The sequence below is a fragment of the Neomonachus schauinslandi genome, chromosome 3 (genome assembly GCF_002201575.2).
Source record: "Neomonachus schauinslandi chromosome 3, ASM220157v2, whole genome shotgun sequence".
Classification (NCBI taxonomy): Eukaryota; Metazoa; Chordata; class Mammalia; order Carnivora; family Phocidae; genus Neomonachus; species Neomonachus schauinslandi.
Window position 1 is genome coordinate 100,880,882 of NC_058405.1, and position 19,872 is coordinate 100,900,753.

The 19,872-nt window shown below is 36.0% G+C and overlaps 1 protein-coding gene across 3 annotated transcripts in view; it reads right to left on the reverse strand.

The window, feature by feature from the left end:
* DARS1 (aspartyl-tRNA synthetase 1) overlaps positions 1 to 19,872 on the reverse strand; it is a 58,697-nt gene that overhangs the window by 16,993 nt on the left and 21,832 nt on the right. For all 3 annotated transcript variants that reach the window (XM_021695832.1, XM_021695833.1, XM_021695834.1), the window contains 2 exons: positions 3,516 to 3,618; positions 694 to 774 (listed from right to left, as the gene is read on the reverse strand). In XM_021695832.1, the coding sequence (XP_021551507.1) occupies positions 694 to 774; positions 3,516 to 3,618 (184 nt within the window). The remainder of the gene's footprint in view (positions 1 to 693; positions 775 to 3,515; positions 3,619 to 19,872) is intronic.

Below are 19,872 nucleotides of genomic sequence, written 5' to 3' on the forward strand. Positions count from 1 at the left end.
GCAGAGGCAGGTATGAGAATCTAATTGTTGTCCACTAAGGCAGACATTACAAAGATTTGTAGATATGTAAGACAATGTCACTCTTGACACTAAATTATTTTTTGTTTTTGGAAATATTTTTCAAGGGGCGCCTGGGTGGCTCAGTCATTAAGCGTCTGCCTTCGGCTCAGGTCATGATCCCAGGGTCCTGGGATTGAGCCCCGCATCGGGCTCCCTGCTTGGCAGGAAGCCTGCTTCTCCCTCTCCCACAACCCCACTTGTATTCCCTCTCTCGCTGTGTCTCTCCCTGTCAAATAAATAAATAAAATCTTAAAAAAAAAAAGAAAACAGTTTTCAAAAATGTTATTTTTATCATTCATATAAGATTAATATATATAAACACATAATATACCTATATTACTGTTACTTTTATTAATACATACTAAGAATTTCCTATTCTGATTTCTAATATTATAAATATTGATAAAGATATACAAAAACAAAAGTTTATGGGGGAAATTATTTTTAAGAGTGTAAAGGGATCCTGGGACCAAAAAGCTGGAGAACTGTTAATGTGAGAGTAAATTTAGATAAAAAATGAAGCTCAAATCACTTCACAGGTACCCTTCATACAAAAATAGGACATCAAGTTTTCAATGTTCTATAAATTAAACATACAGAGGAAGCAAAATATTTCAAAAATGTAATTTTAACCTCTTCTCCTTCCACCTCAGGCCGGATAGCATCATCCAGCTGCAGGGGCAGGCGGGGTTCAGCCAAACTGATCACATAAATCTGAAAGTGAGAGATTACCAAAAATATCATGAAGCACACAAAACCTGTTATCTTTTACTTAAAAAAAATCTACAGTTGACATAAATATGAAGCTATGTTTGCATATATCTTAACTGAAACTACTTGCTAAAATCAAAGATGTACATGTTTTTTCACTTATAAAATGGGAATCATAGTATTTCTTGCCTATTTCCCTAGGTTGTTGGAAGTCAAATGAGAGAACATATATACAAATACTTTGTAAACTCTAATGTGCATACCAGTGTGACAAATAAGTACTAACTGGGGTCAAGGGGTCTGAGCTTACGGCCTTGCTTTGTCACATAAAAGCTGTTGTTAGGCAAATCATTTAACCTCAGAGCTTCAATATTCTACTCTGTAAAATAAGGTCTGAAGTAAGAATCAAATGGAGTAATGAGTATGAAAACACTTTGCTCTTTTAAAAGGGCCATTAAACAAATGTGTTATTATCACTGTTCACAGCATTTGGCCATTTCTACTGCTAGGACCAAAGTTACCCCAACTCTGCTGTCCATCAACTCCCTTTTCTCATTCTTTTTCTAAATATCCCTTCCTTGCCATCTTTCATCAAACATGTTATATCTCATTTCCTGCTACTCTTCTGGTTTGGAGCTGCCATAGAAGGTACTCCTCTATGGTGTTAAAATTCCTTTTTATTTGTTGAATTCACTCACATTAATTGCACATTTTAGTGCTAAAATGCAGTTAGGTCATAAAAAATGAGCTAGTGTTTTTTGGCTACTCTTAAAACATGTTACCCTATTAGTTACTCCCAACTATGCCTGGAAAACCTGTTAAAGCACGAAAGGGAAACAGACCTTATTTAGTTAATTCAGGAAAGGAAATTACATTCTTCCAGTTGGTAGATCATATTTAGCGTTCAGTTCAGACTCTTTAAGAAAAAGTGTCAGAAGGATACTCCAGTCCTTCTGATAGTAAAATAGAATTGTCACCACCTTCTATGCTCAAGTATAGTGTTTCCCTTCGGTGAGTTAATAGAAACTTGATTTCCAATGCAAAGTTGTAGAATGGAACAGCTCCCTCTTCTATTTTTATAACTAGTAGAAATTCACTTCATTAGGTTGTGAGCATCCTACAACTTCACACAGTACTGGCTCAAAGTATGTACTCAGTAACTGCTGGCTGAATAAATAAATAACTGATAAGAGTCAGTGCTTACTATAAGACCCTTTTTAAGATATAACACTTTATACTTTGTGAGATAGTTCATAATTATTTCCATTAAGGCAAAATTTGTAAGCTCTTTAGGCTTTATATTTATCATTTATATTTATTAGGGTTGTATTGAATGCTAGATAATTAGAATACATTTGCTCTACTCACTAAAATTTTATTTATTGAAGTATTGAAAAAGATATGTTACTTGGAAGATGGGGGTTGTTTTACTTGGTCAGCATACGCTTAGGTTGGTCTGCCTTTATAGGTTACACACTTCTTGGTGTGGTGGGTTTGAAATGAAACTCACACAAAGAAAAAAAAGTAATCTGGCAAGTTAGGTCAGTAAAAAACACAAGATTTTCTAAGTCTTGAGGAGTTCCCATGATGAGTCCAGTTAAATACGACCTTACTCTCAAATGAGTGGTATGAGTCCATCTTTCTGCAATCTGTCAATCTGCCTGACTGCTCTATCTTATATATGCTCACACACAAGCAAATACACATACAGGGATAAGGGCAGGAAGTGGCTACTTTAAGAGAAATTTAATGATGCATATGGTAGATACAAACTAGGCCTGGACCTGAGAACTGCAGATTCAAAACTGCAGGGTTATTTCAAAAGTACTAAATATGTGTGAGTTCACTTACAGTATTTTAAAAGTCAATGATAATGAGCACTTATAGTTTTTATTTCTGAGGAGGAAACAGATGTGGGAAAAATCTTTTATGAAAGGAAGTTATTGCTGGAATGTAAGACCAACACAGTTTTGTCTCTTTTGATTTCTCTATAAAGTATCAGTAATATAATGACTATAAGGAAATATAATCATTAAAAATTAGTATAATTAATCAACCTTTAGAGGTATACTGTCATAAGAAAGTTCATAGCAAAATACATTCATAATAGCAAACAAACCTTTTTAGATGTGTTTTCTATTTTTCCCTATGTGACTATGGTATATTGTTTGTTTGCAAAAAATGGCTCTAATAATTCCTCAGCCTCCTATATACATGTCTTTTTTCAATGATGTTCCCTCTTCCCATCAAGAGGTGGAGTCTCTTTCTCCATCCCTTAAATCTAATTAAGTTATTTCATGTGACTTGCTTTGACCAATGATATATTTAGCAAACGTGACACAAGGAGAAGCTTGAAAAGTGCTTGCACACTAGGGCTTCCCTCTCTTGCTGCTGGGAACCCTTCTGGTACCATGTCAGCAAGCCTGGGCTAGCCCGCTGGACGAACAGAGGCCACAGGGAGAAATGTCCCAGAAATATCAGTAGGCCCAGCTGATGTCATGCAGAGTAGATGAGTTACCCCAGACAGGCTGACTCTAACTGCCCCATACACAGAATCATGAGCAAATAAATGTTTTAAGTATTGGGGTGGTTTGTTATAGGACAAAAGCTAATTGATTCGGTAATCGATTTATAAATCTCAATATTTTATATCAACTCTAAGAACATATAGATTTGATATGAATGGTTATGAGAACCACTCAAATCTATTTCTGTACCCAAATTTATATTTTGAAAAAAGTTACCTTTTGAACATGTAACTCTACGTCTTGCTGTGTACAGCTTCCAATTTTCTGATTCACTTTTCTCACTACACCTTCTACATCTACGATGCTCTCTTTGTTAATGCTGTCAAAAGAAAAAATTCCCAACTTTAATCATCTCATCAGAGATGTCAGAATTCATTTGGTGTTTCAACAGTAAAGCCGAAATATTAAACTCTTTTTTAATACAGTAAGCCACCTGAGATAGAGCCAGTCTATTTAACCTACTTACAATAAGCTATTACGTAGCACACCTTGTGAGATTTCTTGAAGAGATGATTTTCTAGATGCCATAATTTAGTTACCATTCATAAAATACTCTGAACATAAATGGCAACAGGACCAGCACTGAATTGTGAAAAGTAGAAAAAAGTCTTTCAATTATTTATTAAAGAACATTTCCCTTCCTATAGTTGAAATTTACAAAGATCAGCATTTCCTCCTATAAGGAGAAGCATGGGCTTCAATAAATGCAATTACTGGTATGTAATGGAATTAAATAATAGAAGAAGGTCAACTGAAAAGATTTCAAGTAATAAAAGGATATTAGTTGCTGCAATTAAGCTCTCCACACCTATAGTTTCTGAGTACACACTGTCAGTGAATTTATGGCAGACAGCCTACAGGATTGTGCAATCCCATTTAAGAATGTCTACATGAAGCTCAATATACACTAAATGGGTCACCTAGGCAGTTGAATTTTATAACAAACTTGAATTTTGAACATAAGACACTCATATTCTGAAATACAAAGTTTATTAAGTAGCTTATTAAGCTCACCAATTGATTATTTTTTGATTTCTAGGACATAACCAAGGGAGAAAGGGTATAATCCAAAATGGTGGTTCCCATACAAAATGTACCAGTTTTATGTATATTATTGTACTGACAGAATATATCATAATATATTTGTGGAAAAGGATAAATATTTAACTTTCAGTTTTGGAGAGTGATGTCAGCATCATGGCAGCTCAACTGGCCAAAATTATCAATGTAAAACTACCAATTAAAACCCTCAGGTGATAATTGGAACTGCAGAAGTGAGGTGAAAAGAGAAGAAGGAAGAAAAATGCAAAAGTGGTAACTGGGAGACAGTGGAGTTTCTGACACAGCTGGCATAATAGAAAGGGCAAACATGCATCAAGAAAATCTGTTCTGGTCTCCCTGTTTATCTGCTATGTCATAAGCCCCCATTAACTTTTATATTGACCTTTCATGGCTAAAGTCCCAACCCAGAATCCTGCAAAATGAATGACAAGAATCTAAAAAAAACAAAAGAAAAAAAAAAAAGAGGAAAGAAAAAGAAGATTTAACTTTCACAGGAAAAGTTCTATTTATTCTGATGAGGAACTGGATCCTTAGTAGTTGCGGTGCCATTTGACAAGATTTCAGAAATCCAACAATGCTTATTTTACCCAAGAGAACACCACAATCCATTTCGATGAACATTTGCTCAGGGTTGGAAAAGGATCAAAATGAGGATAAGAGGTGAAAAGTGGTGAAGAAAGGAAGAAAAATTTTCATTTCACTTTACTACACTGTCTAAAGCTCTATATGTCTGGTATCAACTTTAAAAGAAACCCAAAAATATGCCTATTTCTTACATTCATAAGTCTCCTGCACTAGAGCCATTACCTAATATCTAGCTAAAACTTCATAGCCTCAGATAATGTACTAATGAGTAATGCCTTATTCTTCAATGTTGCCAAAATTTTTTTTTAAGGTCTTAGCTTATCTCTATGGTGCACTGAATTCTTACTCTCAAGTCTTTGCTCCCGTATTGTAGTAGTATTCATCCACACTTTTGCCATAGATTCAAGGTAGACAGAAGGTAACTTTTTGCCTCTTGGCTTTGGCCATATGACTTGCTTTATCAATGACATATCAGTGGATGTGATGCCAGTAAAGGCTTGAAATGTGCTTCTGCAGCTGAACTTGCCCTTCAGCATTTCTGCTTTTCTCCATAAGATGATGTCTCAAGTAGCTGTTGGTCCAAGGAAGCTGAGAAACACAAGGAGCAGACCAGGACACAAACCACAGCTTCAAAACAAGCCTAGATGAGCTGAATTCTAGCTGACCCACAGATGTATGAGCAAGAAATCAAGGTTTATTGTTGTATGCTGCTGAATTTTTACTATTGGTAAAGTATACAATACATACAACTTACCATTTTAACCACTGTTAGATGTGTAATTCAGTGGCATTCACAATTTTGTGCAACCACCACCACTATCCATTTCTAGAACTTTTTCATTATGCCAGAAACTCTGAACTCATTAAACAATTAACTCTGCACTCATTCCAACTTCCTCCCACCCCCACCTCAGCTCCTGGTAACCTCTATTCTACTTTCTGTCTCTATGAACTTAATTACTCCAGGTACCTCAAGTATGTGGAACTGTAATATTTGTCCTTTTGTGTTTGACTTATCTCACCTGGCATAAAGTTTTCAAGGTTCATCTATATTATAGCTTGTATCAAAACTTCATTCCTTTTTAAGGCTGAATAATATTTCATTATATGTACATAATACATTTTGTTTATACATTCATCTGTTGATGGACATTTGGGTTGTTTTAGGTTATTGTGAAAAATGCTGCTTTGAACAATAGCGTAACAAATATCTGTTTGAGTTCCCACTTTCGATTCTTCTGGGTATCTATCTAGAAGTGGAATTGTTGGATCATATGATAATTTTATGTTTAACTTTTTGAGGAACTGCCATATTGTTTTCTAGAGCAGCAGTACCATTTTACATTTCCCACCAGCAATGCATGAGGGTTCCAATTTCGCTACATCACTAACACTCATTATTTTTCCTTTTTTTGGGGGGGAGGTAATAGTCATCCTAATGGATATGAAGTGATATCTCATTGTGGTTTTAGTTTGCATTTCCCAAATGACTAGTGATGTTGGGCATCTTTTCACGTGCTTATTGGCCATCTATATATTTTCTTTGGAGGAACATCTATTCAAGTCCCTTGCGCATTTTGGAGTTGGGTTGTTGTTGTTATAAGTTATCAGAGTTTTTATATATTCTAGATATTAATCCTTTATCAGATATATGATTTGCAAATATTTTCTCCCATTCTGTGGATTGTCTTTTCACTCTCTTGATAGTGCCCTTTGATGCATAAAATGTGTTAGTTTCAATGAAGTCAAATTAATCTAGATTTACTTTCGTCACTTCTACTTTTGGTGTTGTATCTAAGAAATCACTGCTAAATCCAATGTCATAAAGCTTCTGGCCTATGTTTTCTTCTAAGAGTTTTATAGTTTCAGCTCTTATATTTAGGTAATTGATCCGTTTTTAAAAAAAAGATTTTATTTATTTATTTGCCAGAGAGAGAGAGAAAGACAGAGAGAGCACAAGCAGGGGGAGTAGCAGGCAGAGGGAGAAGCAGGCTCCCTGCTGAGCAAGAAGCCCAATGCGGGATTCAACCCCAGGACCCTGGGATCATGACCTGAGCCAAAGGCAGATGCTTAACTGACTGAGCCACCCAGGCGTCCCGGTCATCAATCCATTTTCAGTTAATTTTATATATGGTGTATGGTAAGGTCTTTGGCATATGGATATCTGGTTTTCCCAGCACCACTTGTTGAGAAGACCATCCTTTCCCCATTGAAAGGTCTTGGTACCCTTGTCAAAATTCCGTTGGCCATTTAAGCCAGGGTTTGCTTATATGCTCTCTCTTCTATTCCATTGGTTTATATGTCTATTTTCTTTTTTTTTTTTAAGATTTTATTTATTTATTTGAGAGAGAGAGAGAGAGAGAGAGAGAGAGCACATGACGGGGGGGGGGGGTCAGAGGGAGGAGACTCCCTGCTGAGCAGGGAGCCTGATGCGGGACTCGATCCCGGGACTCCAGGATCATGACCTGAGCCGAAGGCAGTTGCCTAACCAATTGAGCCACCCAGGCACCCTATATGTCTATTCTTATGTTAGTATCACATACTTTTGGTTACTATAGTTTTATAGGAAGTTTTGAAATCAGGGAGTGCAAGCCCTCTAAATTTGTTTTTTTTTTTTTCAAAACCGTTTTGGCTGTTCTGGGCCCCTTGAGAGTCCACATGAATTTTAAGATGGATTTTTCTATTTCTGCAAAAAATGCCATTGGGATTTTTGAAAGGGATTGCACTGAATCTGCAGATGGCTTTGAGTAGTCTTACCATACTGCAGAATTTAAGATGGTTTGTTACACAGTAGTTTTTTTGCAATAGCTGACTAATAATACAATCGTAAGTTTAAAAACATAAAATTAAACAAAATGCTTGAGTTCAAAGCGATCATCTGATCCTAAAAGAGGACTCTGAAATAAGTGAGAGTTTATTTGTACTTATTACATACACAATGGAATCCTCCAGTATGTATTACGCATTGTAAAGGGATTTAAAAAAGATATACAAAATCTGACTATGAAATATTAGGCCTGATTTAATATCAAACACAGCAGAATTTACCCATTCAAATGAATACTGTCCTCTTCAAAGTGACTTTCAGGGAAAGGTTGTAGGGACTCTAAATGCGTTTCAAAATTAGCACTGCCTAAAACAATCTTAAAACAACTTATCTGGAATTACCTCTTGGTTTTGTCACATAAATTATTTTTTGAGGGGCCAATCTCATTTATATCTATTGTTTACTACTTGTCAGAAATGCCGAAGACCATGACGGAATTCTGTGTGGGGGATAAAAGGAGACCCCCCCAAAAAAGAAAAATCAAAAGAGAGTGGCATTAGAGATGCAAGGAAGCAACATGTTTCAAAAAGGAGAGAATAATATATCAGCTATAGGGTTAATATAGAGATTAACCTTACAGATAGGATTAATACAGATAGATTAATTAATATATCAACTATAGGTTGACTGTCTCCAAACATTTCTGATAATTTGATATACTCTATCAGTAAAAAAATTGGAGGGTATGTACCCCAATGTGTATATATTTTATTTTATTTTTTTCAGATTTTATTTATTTGAGAGAAAGAGAGAGAGAGAGAGAGGGAGAGCACGTGTACAAGCAGGGGGAGACTGCCTGCTGAGCAGGGAGCCTGATGCAGGGCTCAATCCTAGGACCCTGAGATCATGACCTGAGCCAAAGGCAGCCACTTAACCGACTGAGCCACCTAGGCACCCATATTTTATTTATTTTAAAATTATATACATGTAATCCTAAGCCTAAGTATTACCCTTAGACAAACATAAAATCAGGGTAAGGTTCATAATTAGCAATAGTGAATGCAGATTCATACTTTATGAGTCTTCCTAGTAATTCCTTATTTGGGAGCAATAACATCTTGTCCAATCTTATTAGATTCTCCCTTGCCCTTCTTTCTCACACACACACACACACACATACACACACACAAAGCAGTGCAGAACCTGGCTGATACAAAGATCTGTAAGAGTAGAAGTGTCAGCATTAACATTTTCTCATATGTGCTTATGTTTTAAATTTCATCCTCAATCTGTGGTCTTTATATAAAAATATAATTTTTAACTTTAACAACTGGTATTCAAATTAACTGTAGTCCTTTATAGTAGTCACTATAACTTAAGCTTGAAACTTCATTTTTTTCCTCCAAATTTTTAAATTAGAAAAAAATGGAACGAAGACCACTGAAGTAAATATTACAGATCACTTAACCACTTGGACCTTAAACTTGCTGCTCCTTCTTTCTTTTTTTTTCCTTCTAGCTTGAAACTTTAAACACTATTTACATTCACTGTACTCCTTAACAGCAGTCAATACAAAAAAGGCCTCTAGGGCTGCCTTTAAAAAAATTTTGTCTTTACAAAACTCAACCATAGGGCGCCTGGGTGGCTCAGATGGTTAAGTGTCGGCCTTCGGCTCAGGTCATGATCCCAGGGTCCTGGGATTGAGTCCCGCATCGGGCTCCCTGCTACTTGGGAGCCTGCTTCTCCCTCTGCTTCTCTCTCTCTCTGTCTCTCATGAATAAATAAATAAAATCTTTAAAAAAAAAACAACTCAACCATAACTAACACAAGATTACTGTGTTCATTACTTTAAAATGGCACTAAATAAAAAATAATTTTAAAAAGAAAAAAGAGATGACTACTTCTCTTAACTCAAACACCAGCTACTAAATATTAGAAAGTTAATGTCAACGTAAGATGGAGATCCAGAAACACAGGCCTGGATAGGTATCCCATCTTCCTGCTTCCAGACAAATTTCATTTAAAAACCACAAACCATTTTGGATACACAATTAAGAACCTCTTCTTAAAGATCTCTAGGGAATGAGATGTGCCAACCTTCCTATGTAATTCATTTAGTTGCTTCATTTTTATATGCATTCAACCATGAGAAAATTGATCTTCCAACAAACTGATTAAAATAATGTGTCGAAGAGTCCTGTGGCACTTAAATCCAATTAGTGAGTCAACTTTTCAGATTAGTATATTGATAAATTGGATATTCCTAGGAAAGATAAGTGGGGAAAACAACTGACCCTATATTAAGTGCCAATGTTGCTCTTAAGGAATACACTCAAAAGCTACAAACTGCTAGCGGTACAATCTAGTTAGTAAGGCAAAGATAAGCACCTCAGATTTAATATCTAAAGTAAATGCTAAGATAGTTATCCACTTAAGATATTAAAAGTGACCTCATATTTTGCCTTTTAAATGATTGGGAAACCCCAGCTGGAACTATCTGATTTGATATTTTTAATAGTGGAGTCCTTGCTTTTTTCCACCTGGTATATGGCCAGAGGGAATAGACTTAAATGTAGGGACTCATGGAATTAACATATAAATACCATTATTTCTGCCACTTTGTTGCGTAGGAGTTCACATGTTTTAAATGTCCAGTCTCTTAGGGTAGCACTATTCAAAATGGAAACACCTTGAGAATAAACAAACAGTCCTTAGGCACTCCTCTAAAGGTAATCGCAAGCATTTCACAAATAAGAACTAAGACAAAATGAAAATTAACTGAGGATTAGAAATGGCCTTTTTCTCATGGACATATTTCTAAGCATGCTATTTTCCAAACCAAAGACCCTAGCAGAAAGGGTGGTTAGCTGACTCACTAACTAAGCTGCTACCTTTCCAAAGTGAATGTATTAGTAAATATTCATTTGAATTACTCATGCTTTGCTGGTCCTCAAATTTCTAAAGTAAGCTAAAAACATCTGTAAGTAAGGATTTTTGCTTCATTTAAATAAGTAACAGAATCCATCAGAATTTATATGTTGCTGTTCATGTGTTGTTTTTAATCATAATACAAGGCTGATGATATATTAAGCAATACAAGTCATAGTGTTTTCCAAATTTTTCTTTTCTAATTATAATTGTAGTTAGAAACCAAGGGATGAAGAGGAATGAGATACTGAAGAGTTCAGTGAAACAATGAAAACAGGGGGCAGCCTATAAACCTCTATTTTCATTATAAAGTAGAATACATTCCACTAGGCCCGGCTTAGAATAAAAATCAACTGTTGTGCCACAAATACACAATATACTCCTTAACCTCGTTGTTAGATTATGGGATCAGGAATCTATAGGGCGTTCACATTCACAGGGCAAAAGAACAGTGGGTAAGGATGCAGTGTGGGTAGTTCTGGGAATGGAACTGGCTTGCATAAGGTCAGACGAGGACAGAAAAAGTAGGACAAAAAGGGGAGACTGGTAAAAAAAACCAGAAGTCTTGATGAGGTCCAATAGAAGATTAGGAGGCATGGGACAGGTAAAAAGTTGGAAATTATGGTTAGAGAGAATCGCCACTGGAGTTTAAAATTAAGTTCTAAGGACCGAAATCCAAGTGACAGCCCCAGGAGTGAGTTATTAAAATGAATAGTGAAGCTAGTGGAGGAGAAGTAAGGAATTTTAAGGCCAAGCTATTCCAAATGAACACCTAAAGACATTTAGCATGAGATGATTTGAAATGAGAGGAATACAGTACTATTATCAGCCAGAAAAATAAAATGGCTTTGAGTAAAATATCCTATTTCATCCAGTCTTTGGAACTTCATGAACTCAAAAGGCTAGAACTTCTCTCCAATTTACTCAGCACAGATAAGCTTAGGTGATACTGCTAGCTGCCTATTCAAACCCACTCTCCTTGTCTTCATGGCTAACAGAGCCCCACTCCCATTCAGTATCTGGCAAAGTGCTCTAAGAGAAGGTGAGCCCATCACAGGTCCAGAGAGTGGGTCGTGTTTAGTCCCAGCCCATCCTGGGAATTTAGTCCAGATTGACAGTGTCATTTCCACATAGTATCTCAAACCGGAAACTCTGAAGTAATTGTCCACTTCTTTCTTTTCCTCACCCCACACATCAGCAGTCAGTAAACAGATAAGACTCATGTTTTTACCTACTCACTGGGCAAACATGGTTCTCTTAAGAGTACCATCAGTTTTGCTATAATATTTGTTTTGAAAATGTGAATTCCAACACAATTGATACATTAGGTATCAATTTAAGCATAATGAGAAGTTTATGCCTACCTATGCCAGACTTCATCAGTGAGAAACACCAGGTCAATATAGACAACTGTACTCAGGTGAACTCAAAACACATACACCTCAAACATCTATCTATGTTACATGCCACACCTATCCACATCTGGCGGTACAATTTTCCTTTAGTTTTCAGCCAGCCTTCCTTCCACCACTTCACAATAATCTACAAGCTGTAACTCTCTGCCACCCATTTCCACAAGGAAACAGCATGTTTTTAAGATTTTTTATTTATTTGAGAGAGACAGAACAAGAGCATGAGCAGGGTTGGGGGAGGGTCAGAGGGAGAGGAAGAAGCAGACTCCCTGCCAAGCAGGACACCCGATGCGGGGCTCGATACCAGGACCCCAGGATCATGACCGACTGAGCCACCCAGACGCCCAAACAGCATGTTTTGATTTGTTATGATTTCTCTTCTATGTAGAATCTAAAAGAAAACCAAAACGAATGAACAAACGGCAAAATCAGACCTATAAATACAGACCTATAAATATATCAGAGCACACTGATGGTTGCCAGACAGGAGAGGGATGGAAGGACAGGCAAAATAGGTGAAGGGGAGTGGGAGGTACAGACTTCCAGTTACAGAATGAGTAAGTCATGGAGATGAAAGGTATATACAGTCAGGGAACATAGTCAATGGTATTGTGATAGTACTGTATGGTAAGAGATGATAGCTACACTTGTGGTGAGCATAGCACAGAGCTGTCCAGTTACTGTGCTGTACACCTGAAACTAATGTAACATGACATGGTGTGTCAACTATACTTCAATAAAAAAAATAAAAATGTGATACTTACTGTAGTATTATTTATGTATTTCTCAACCATTCAACATGTATCAAGCTATTCTACCTATATTTAAAAAAATTAGGTTATTTTTAAAAAATGATGTCACTGATGACCATTGTGCTACTAATCCATTTTCCATATAAACATTGAGGTTTTTACTGCATAATTTTGCACAGCACATGATTTTTAGGAAAGCATCTGTTATGTTACAGCAGAACTGAATGATTATTAGCACTACTTTATAAAAAGTTAACCCTAAAGGACAACCATATTGTGACTGCCCCAACATCTCCTCCCTTGCTGACAACAGAGCAATTCTGAGAGGATTTTTGTTTGCACAAGTGTGTAACAAAAGGCCGATGAGTTAAGGAATAGCATCGGTTATCCAGCCAAACTCTTTCATTTCCTTCCTGAGTCCAGAATCTTAGTAAACGATAAATTCTTTTTTTATATTCAGAATTTGTGGACTTATTTTCCACATCAATTGCATACACGGTTGCTTTGTTGATTGACTCTGTTTTACTACTCACAAGAGTGCTAAGAATGTGCAAGATGCACTGTGTGGCAATGCTGATGATAAGAAAAAAAGACAAAAGGTTAAGTAAAAGTAGATGCAGTTATTAAATCTGCCTAGTGAATTTTGGGGTTCATGTTTATAATTATAGCTATCAAATATTTTTCATATTGAAATTATTCAAGAAAAAGAACTATCTTTGCAAACACAAACTCTTTCATTTCTTCCCCCACCCCCAACGCTCCCCACCCCTGCTGTTTCCATTTTAATAGCATGCTTTTTAACAATGGAGTGACTCCTTAGGAAGCCAACTACTGCTTTATGGTAGAGGAGACAAGTTCACTAGTATTAATGATAGCTAGAAAAAAAATTTTAATTTCTCCTTTGGAACTGTTTTTAGCATTAACTTATGACTCAACATAAAAATATTTTTATTACTTTATAATCAGTTATACTTTTAAAACCAAAATTATTATTTTTCACCAGTTTTGGTTTTCAACTCGGGCAAGTATCTAAAAGTCATTATCACCATCAGGAAACAAAACAGGTATCTATCTATCTATCTATCATCAATCAACTATGTATCAGAATAAACTACACACTGGAGAAAAGATACTGTTTAGGCAAAAAGCATTACTTTGAGACCGAAAGCATTTCCCAGGCATGAATATATTTCAATAACAGTAAGGTTGTATTCTAAGTGAGCTATATTATGGAGGGCTTTGAACTACTATCATTAGACTATCTCAGAGAAATAGGATGACATAGGAGGAATGTGAGCCCTAGAGTCAGAGACCTTACACTTAGTATTTAAATTTCAATTTCCTCAGCTGTAAAAATGAAGACATAAAAAAAAACAGTCTATTATCTCATAGTGCTGCTCTGAGGATCAAGGGCAAAGTACAAGTATGGCATTTTGCAGCTTCAAACTTAGTGTATAGGAATATTTAATTATTACTGCTGCTATTGTTATAAGCAATAATATTAATAATGTTGCTGTTATTTGCCTGTACATCAGACTCTGATGCACTACATCCCAATAAGTATAAAATTCATGCTAGACACTGGAAAGCTTGGCAAAATAAAGGAAGGGCAGTCACTATAATGAATTTTAATTATAGATTGTTTCTTAAACATTTTTTTTGTTTCTTAAAAATAATATTTCACATGTAATAAAAGTCCAGGGGTGTATGTGGGGGGTGTGTGGGGGGGGGGCGGGGGCTTCCTTCCTTGGTCTTTCATCAAAGAAATATATGTCGCCAGTTAACAGAGGTCACTGAAGAGTATCCCATCATTATTCATATAATCTGCTCAATACATTCAAGATAATGATGGAAGGTTAATAGCATAACCTTTGTATGAAGAGTAGTTTTTACCTTTTATTTCACGTTATTTTAGGTACCACATACTTAAGCCCCTCAAAGTGCTTCCACCAAATATCCTGTCACAGTAAAGGCCAAAATATGTTAAGAAATCCTATATATGAATATATGCTAATTGTTACCTGTTCATAGTAGGGATAAACCTGGGAGTTGGATGAAAGCTAGGTCATGACTACAATTACAATTTTAGATAGTCATCAGCTCGTATTTTTCAAAACCATTCCCATTTTATTCCTATCTATCCTCTGCTCCCTCCCCCCCCAAATCAATAATGGTGAAAAAGACACTATTTTAAGCTTTTCTTTTTTGCATATTTACATATTCTAATATCAACAGAATATCAAAAAAACTATTAAAATTTTAACACTTCCAGAAACTTGAGTATTAAAAGTTTATAGCAAAAAACAGCAACAAATTTGTTAGCTTTCTGGTTGTTAAAAATAATTTGTTGAATCTTAACCATACTCAGTGAGAAGTGTGCCCCACAGATCTACATAACCACCCATATTCAAAATGAATAATTTGTAAATCTTGGGAAAGATGTAATAAAAGATTAGTTTAAAAAAAAGGATAGACTATAAAGTTGCTACACACTAGTTTTTTCAAGTAATGCACCAACATAAAGTGGAACAATGATGTAAATTAAATATACAATTCATTGAGGCAAAGAACTGAAAACTCCCAAACTCGAGAAACCACATATTTGCCAGTTAAATCAAAATAGCATCTGAAAAGCATAAATTATTTAAGTTGTTTTTTGATAATAAAAATCTGTATTCAATTCTTTTTTTTTTTAAGATTTTATTTATTTGTTTGAGAGAGAGAATGAGAGAGAGAGAGAGAGCACATGGGAGGGGGGAGGGTCAGAGGGAGAAGCAGGCTCCCTGCTGAGCAGGGAGCCCGATGCGGGACTTGATCCTTGGACTCCAGGATCATGACCTGAGCCGAAGGCAGTCGCTTAACCAACTGAGCCACCCAGGCGCCCGACTGTCACCTTTTAGACTGAGTTCCTTCAACCCATCAGCCACCCAGGAGCCCCCCCCCCCACCTTTTTTTAAATGTAGTCTTTATGCCCAGCGTGGAGTCCAGCACGGGGCTTGAACTCACGATCCTGAGATCGAGACCTGAGCTGAGATCAAGAGGTGGATGCTTAACCCACTGAGCCACCCAGGTGCCCCTCTGTATTCCAATTCTTTTTTTTTTTTAAGATTTTATTTATTTATTCATGAGAGACAGAGAAAGATAGAGAGAGGGAAAAGGGAGCCTGACTCAGGACTCAATCCTCAGACCCTAGGATCAGGACCTGAGCCGAAGGCAGACACTCAACCGACTGAGCCACCCAGATACCCTGTATTCTAAATCTAAGGTAGGCACAACTTGGTTTATAGGTCAAATAACTTCTATTACAGTGAATCCGTACTATCACACTCAATCTAAGACTTTTATATTTCCCAGGCAAGTAGAAATGAAGATGTTTATTAAAAAAGGTTCTTGGGGCGCCTGGGTGGCTCAGTTGGTTGGGTGACTGCCTTGGGCTCGGGTCGTGGTCCCGGGGTCCTGGGATCGAGCCCCACATCGGGCTCCCTGCTCAGAGGGGGGCCTGTTTCTCCCTCTCCCTCTGACGCTCTCCTGCTCTCTGTCTGCCAAATAAACAAATAAAATCTTAAAAAAATAAAGAAAGAAAGAAAGTTCTTAGCTTTAAAGAATGAAGACCAGCATATGGTAAACAATTTATGAAGTCACATGGCTAGTTAGTGGGAAGCCAAGTTTCTGGGCTCTCTGGCCCTCTATTATTACACCCAGCTGCCCAAAGGTGGTTTGTAAAAATTAATGGTTTAATAAATCATCCTAGTAGTTCTAAGATGACTTATTTTGTGAACTCATTTGTCTTCACCAAACTCCAATAATGAGTTCAAAATAAACTAGGTAAAAAATTAAGTACTACTCAATACGGCACAGACCACTGGTTCTCAAACTACTACATGGGCTCTCTTTCATGGTATAAACAATGTCAGGGACCACTTTATTTGGTTTTATCATGTTACTTAAATACCTACAAATATAAAAGTAGTATGAATCCATATGCTTAAAGCCCTTAACTTTATCCTATTTTTTTTTATATTCTATTTTTTTAATTTTTAATTTAAATTCTAGTTAGTTAGCATATAGTGTACTATTAGTTTCAGGTGTACAATATGGTGACTCAACATTTCCATACATCACCCAATGCTCATCACAAGTGTACTCCTTAATCCCCCATCACCTATTTCATTCAACTTCCTCACCCACCTCCCCTCTGGTAACCATCAGTTTGTTCTCCATAGGTAAGAGTCTGTTTTCTTGGTTTGCCCCCCTCTCTTTTCTTCCCTTTGCTTGTTTGTTTGTTTCTTAAATTCCACAAATGAGTGAAATCATATTTGTCTTTCTCTGACTTATTTCGATTAGCAAAATACTCTCTAGCTCCATCCATGTTGTTGCAAATGGCAAGATTTCATTCTTTTTTATGGCTGAGTAATATTCCATTGGGTGGGTGTATGTATGTATATATATAATATACATATTTTATATATATATCACATATATATACATATACATACATATATACTATATCTTTTTTTTTTAAGATTTTATTTATATACTTGAGATAGAGCAAGATCAAGAGAGAGAGAGAGCACAGAGGCAGAGGGAGAAGCAGGCTCCCACTGAGCAGGAGCCCGATGCAGGGCTCAATACCAGGACTCTGGGATCATGACCCGAGCTGAAGGCAGACGCTTAACTGACTAAGCCACCCAGGCACCCCTATACTATATCTTCTTTATCCATTCATCAATTGATGGACACTTAGGCTGTTTCCATAATTTGGCTACTGTAGATAATGTTGCTATAAATATCGGGGCACATGTATCCCTTTGAATAGTATTTTTGTATTCTCTGGTTAAATACCTAGTAGTGTGATTGCTGGATTATAGGACAGTTCTATTTTTAACTTTTTGAGGAACCTCCATACTGCTTTCCATAGTGTATAGCCCTTAACCTTATTTATTTTTTTTCATTTTAAAAATTTATATTTTTGCGACAATTTATTGAGATAGCATTCATATACCATACAATTTCTCATTTAAAGTGTAAAATTCAGTGTTTTTTTACAGATATTTACAGATTTTTGCAACCACAATTTTAGAACATTTTCATCATCATAAATAGAAATTCTGTACCCTTTAGCTATCACTCTCTTATCCCCTCATTCTTCCCCTAGTCCAAACAACCACTAATGTACTTCCTGCCTATATTAGCCCTTAACTTTACATCAAAATGAATTTTAAAGGAAAATGAAAGCAAATATTAAAAACAAAATTCAAATAACAATATTAAAGTTTGCTAAAACTCAAATGCTGACATTAAAGTTATAGTCTCAGATCCAGTTCTATATTTAATCTGTTTCTGTATCTTTACTTTATTACCAGTAAGGTGAAGAACGTCTGCTCACAATTATATAACATGTTAAGTCTGAGGTTGATTTAGGACAATTAGGCCCCATAATTAATGCAAATACTGCAAATAGCAATCCAAGAATGATAATTTAAATAAAGTATCAGTTGATAATTTTATAAAACTATCTTGTTCATATGAAAGTTAATAATGTAGCATTGTTAATAGAAATTTGAATCAAATAGGTAACTAATCTGATAACTACTAGAACTGGAAACATTTTTCCTTGCATGGGAACTATTATATTGTTAGTGATCTGCTGCCTCTATATAGACAAAAAATAGGATTCAATAAATCTGCTGGAATAGCACAGGCTTTTAAAAGTTCAGGATGCCTCTTAACTATTAAGTACCACCTGTAATCCAACTTGTTCTCAGCATGTGTTGCTATTCAAACCACAGTAAAATCATTAGTACAGAACATGGATATCGTCTGGCTTCAGCTAGCATGAACACAGCTGTAAATATGACAGTAAATGCTATATGAAAAGTACTGAATTCACACAGCAGTTTTCTGTTACAAGTTAGCATTTAAAATGACATGGAAAAATACCCTTACATAATAACTTTAAGATAATCACCGAAATGTACACTAAATTAAAAAAAAAAAACAAAAAACTTCCAGCCTCCTAAGAACATGTATCTATGGACCCCAAAGAAATGAAAAGAGAAATGAATGACTGAGGATCATCAAAGACATGGGCTTAAGCTAAGTGACAAAGAATGAGGATTCAACGAATAAAAGCAAAACCTTTAAAATAAGAGGAAGAGAAGTCACTGCCCAATATGAAGACATATATGGCAGAGTAGTGGGAAATAACATTGTGGTGAGGGAATCAGTAGGCAGAATTAATATTGCACATGGTTGGAAATAGGAAGCCATTAAAGATTTTAGATAAAAATACCACTTGAAAATAAACTGGCATGTATAGACTTAAGGAAGAGCAAGAAGAGCTTGTATAAATATTAAGTTTATATATGACTGGACTATTTTGTTCCAACCCAACTAACATGTGGCAGAAATTACAAAAAACAACACTAAAAAGAGAACCACCACCACCAATAAAAAAGTCAAATGCCTTAGAAAACTCATTTGGAGAGACAAAAAGATTTTACTCTCAAAAAAATTTTAGAAAATAACTATATGATTACTTTCATTCTAGTGTCATATCTGAAAATTATTCTTCATGCTTAAGACTACAGACAGTCCATGTGAACTTAAGGGTTTTGCAGTATGGTATAATAATAATATGTGAATATAACTGACCACAGCAAGTTATAAAAATACTTACTTTTCATCTTTTACTGTCAAGTAATTTCTTTCTAATGTTATTTATGATTTAACAATAACCTCACACCTTAGATTCTTGTTTTACAGAAATGCCAGCACTGCCAGAGCAAGTAACTTCAAAGATAAATGTATGACAGCTACCTTAATCTTTGTTTTCACAATGGAGCCAATGAACACCCATTTTATTTTTTAAAGATTTTATTTCTTTATTTGTGAGATAGAGAGCGAGAGCACAAGCAGGGGAAGCAGCAGGCAGAGGGAGAAGCAGGCTCCCTGCTGATCCCAGGACCCTGGGATCACGACCTGAGCTGAAGGCAGATGCTTAACCGACTGAGCCATCCAGGTGGCCCTGAACACCCATTTTTTTTTTTTTTTTTTTTTTTTTTTTT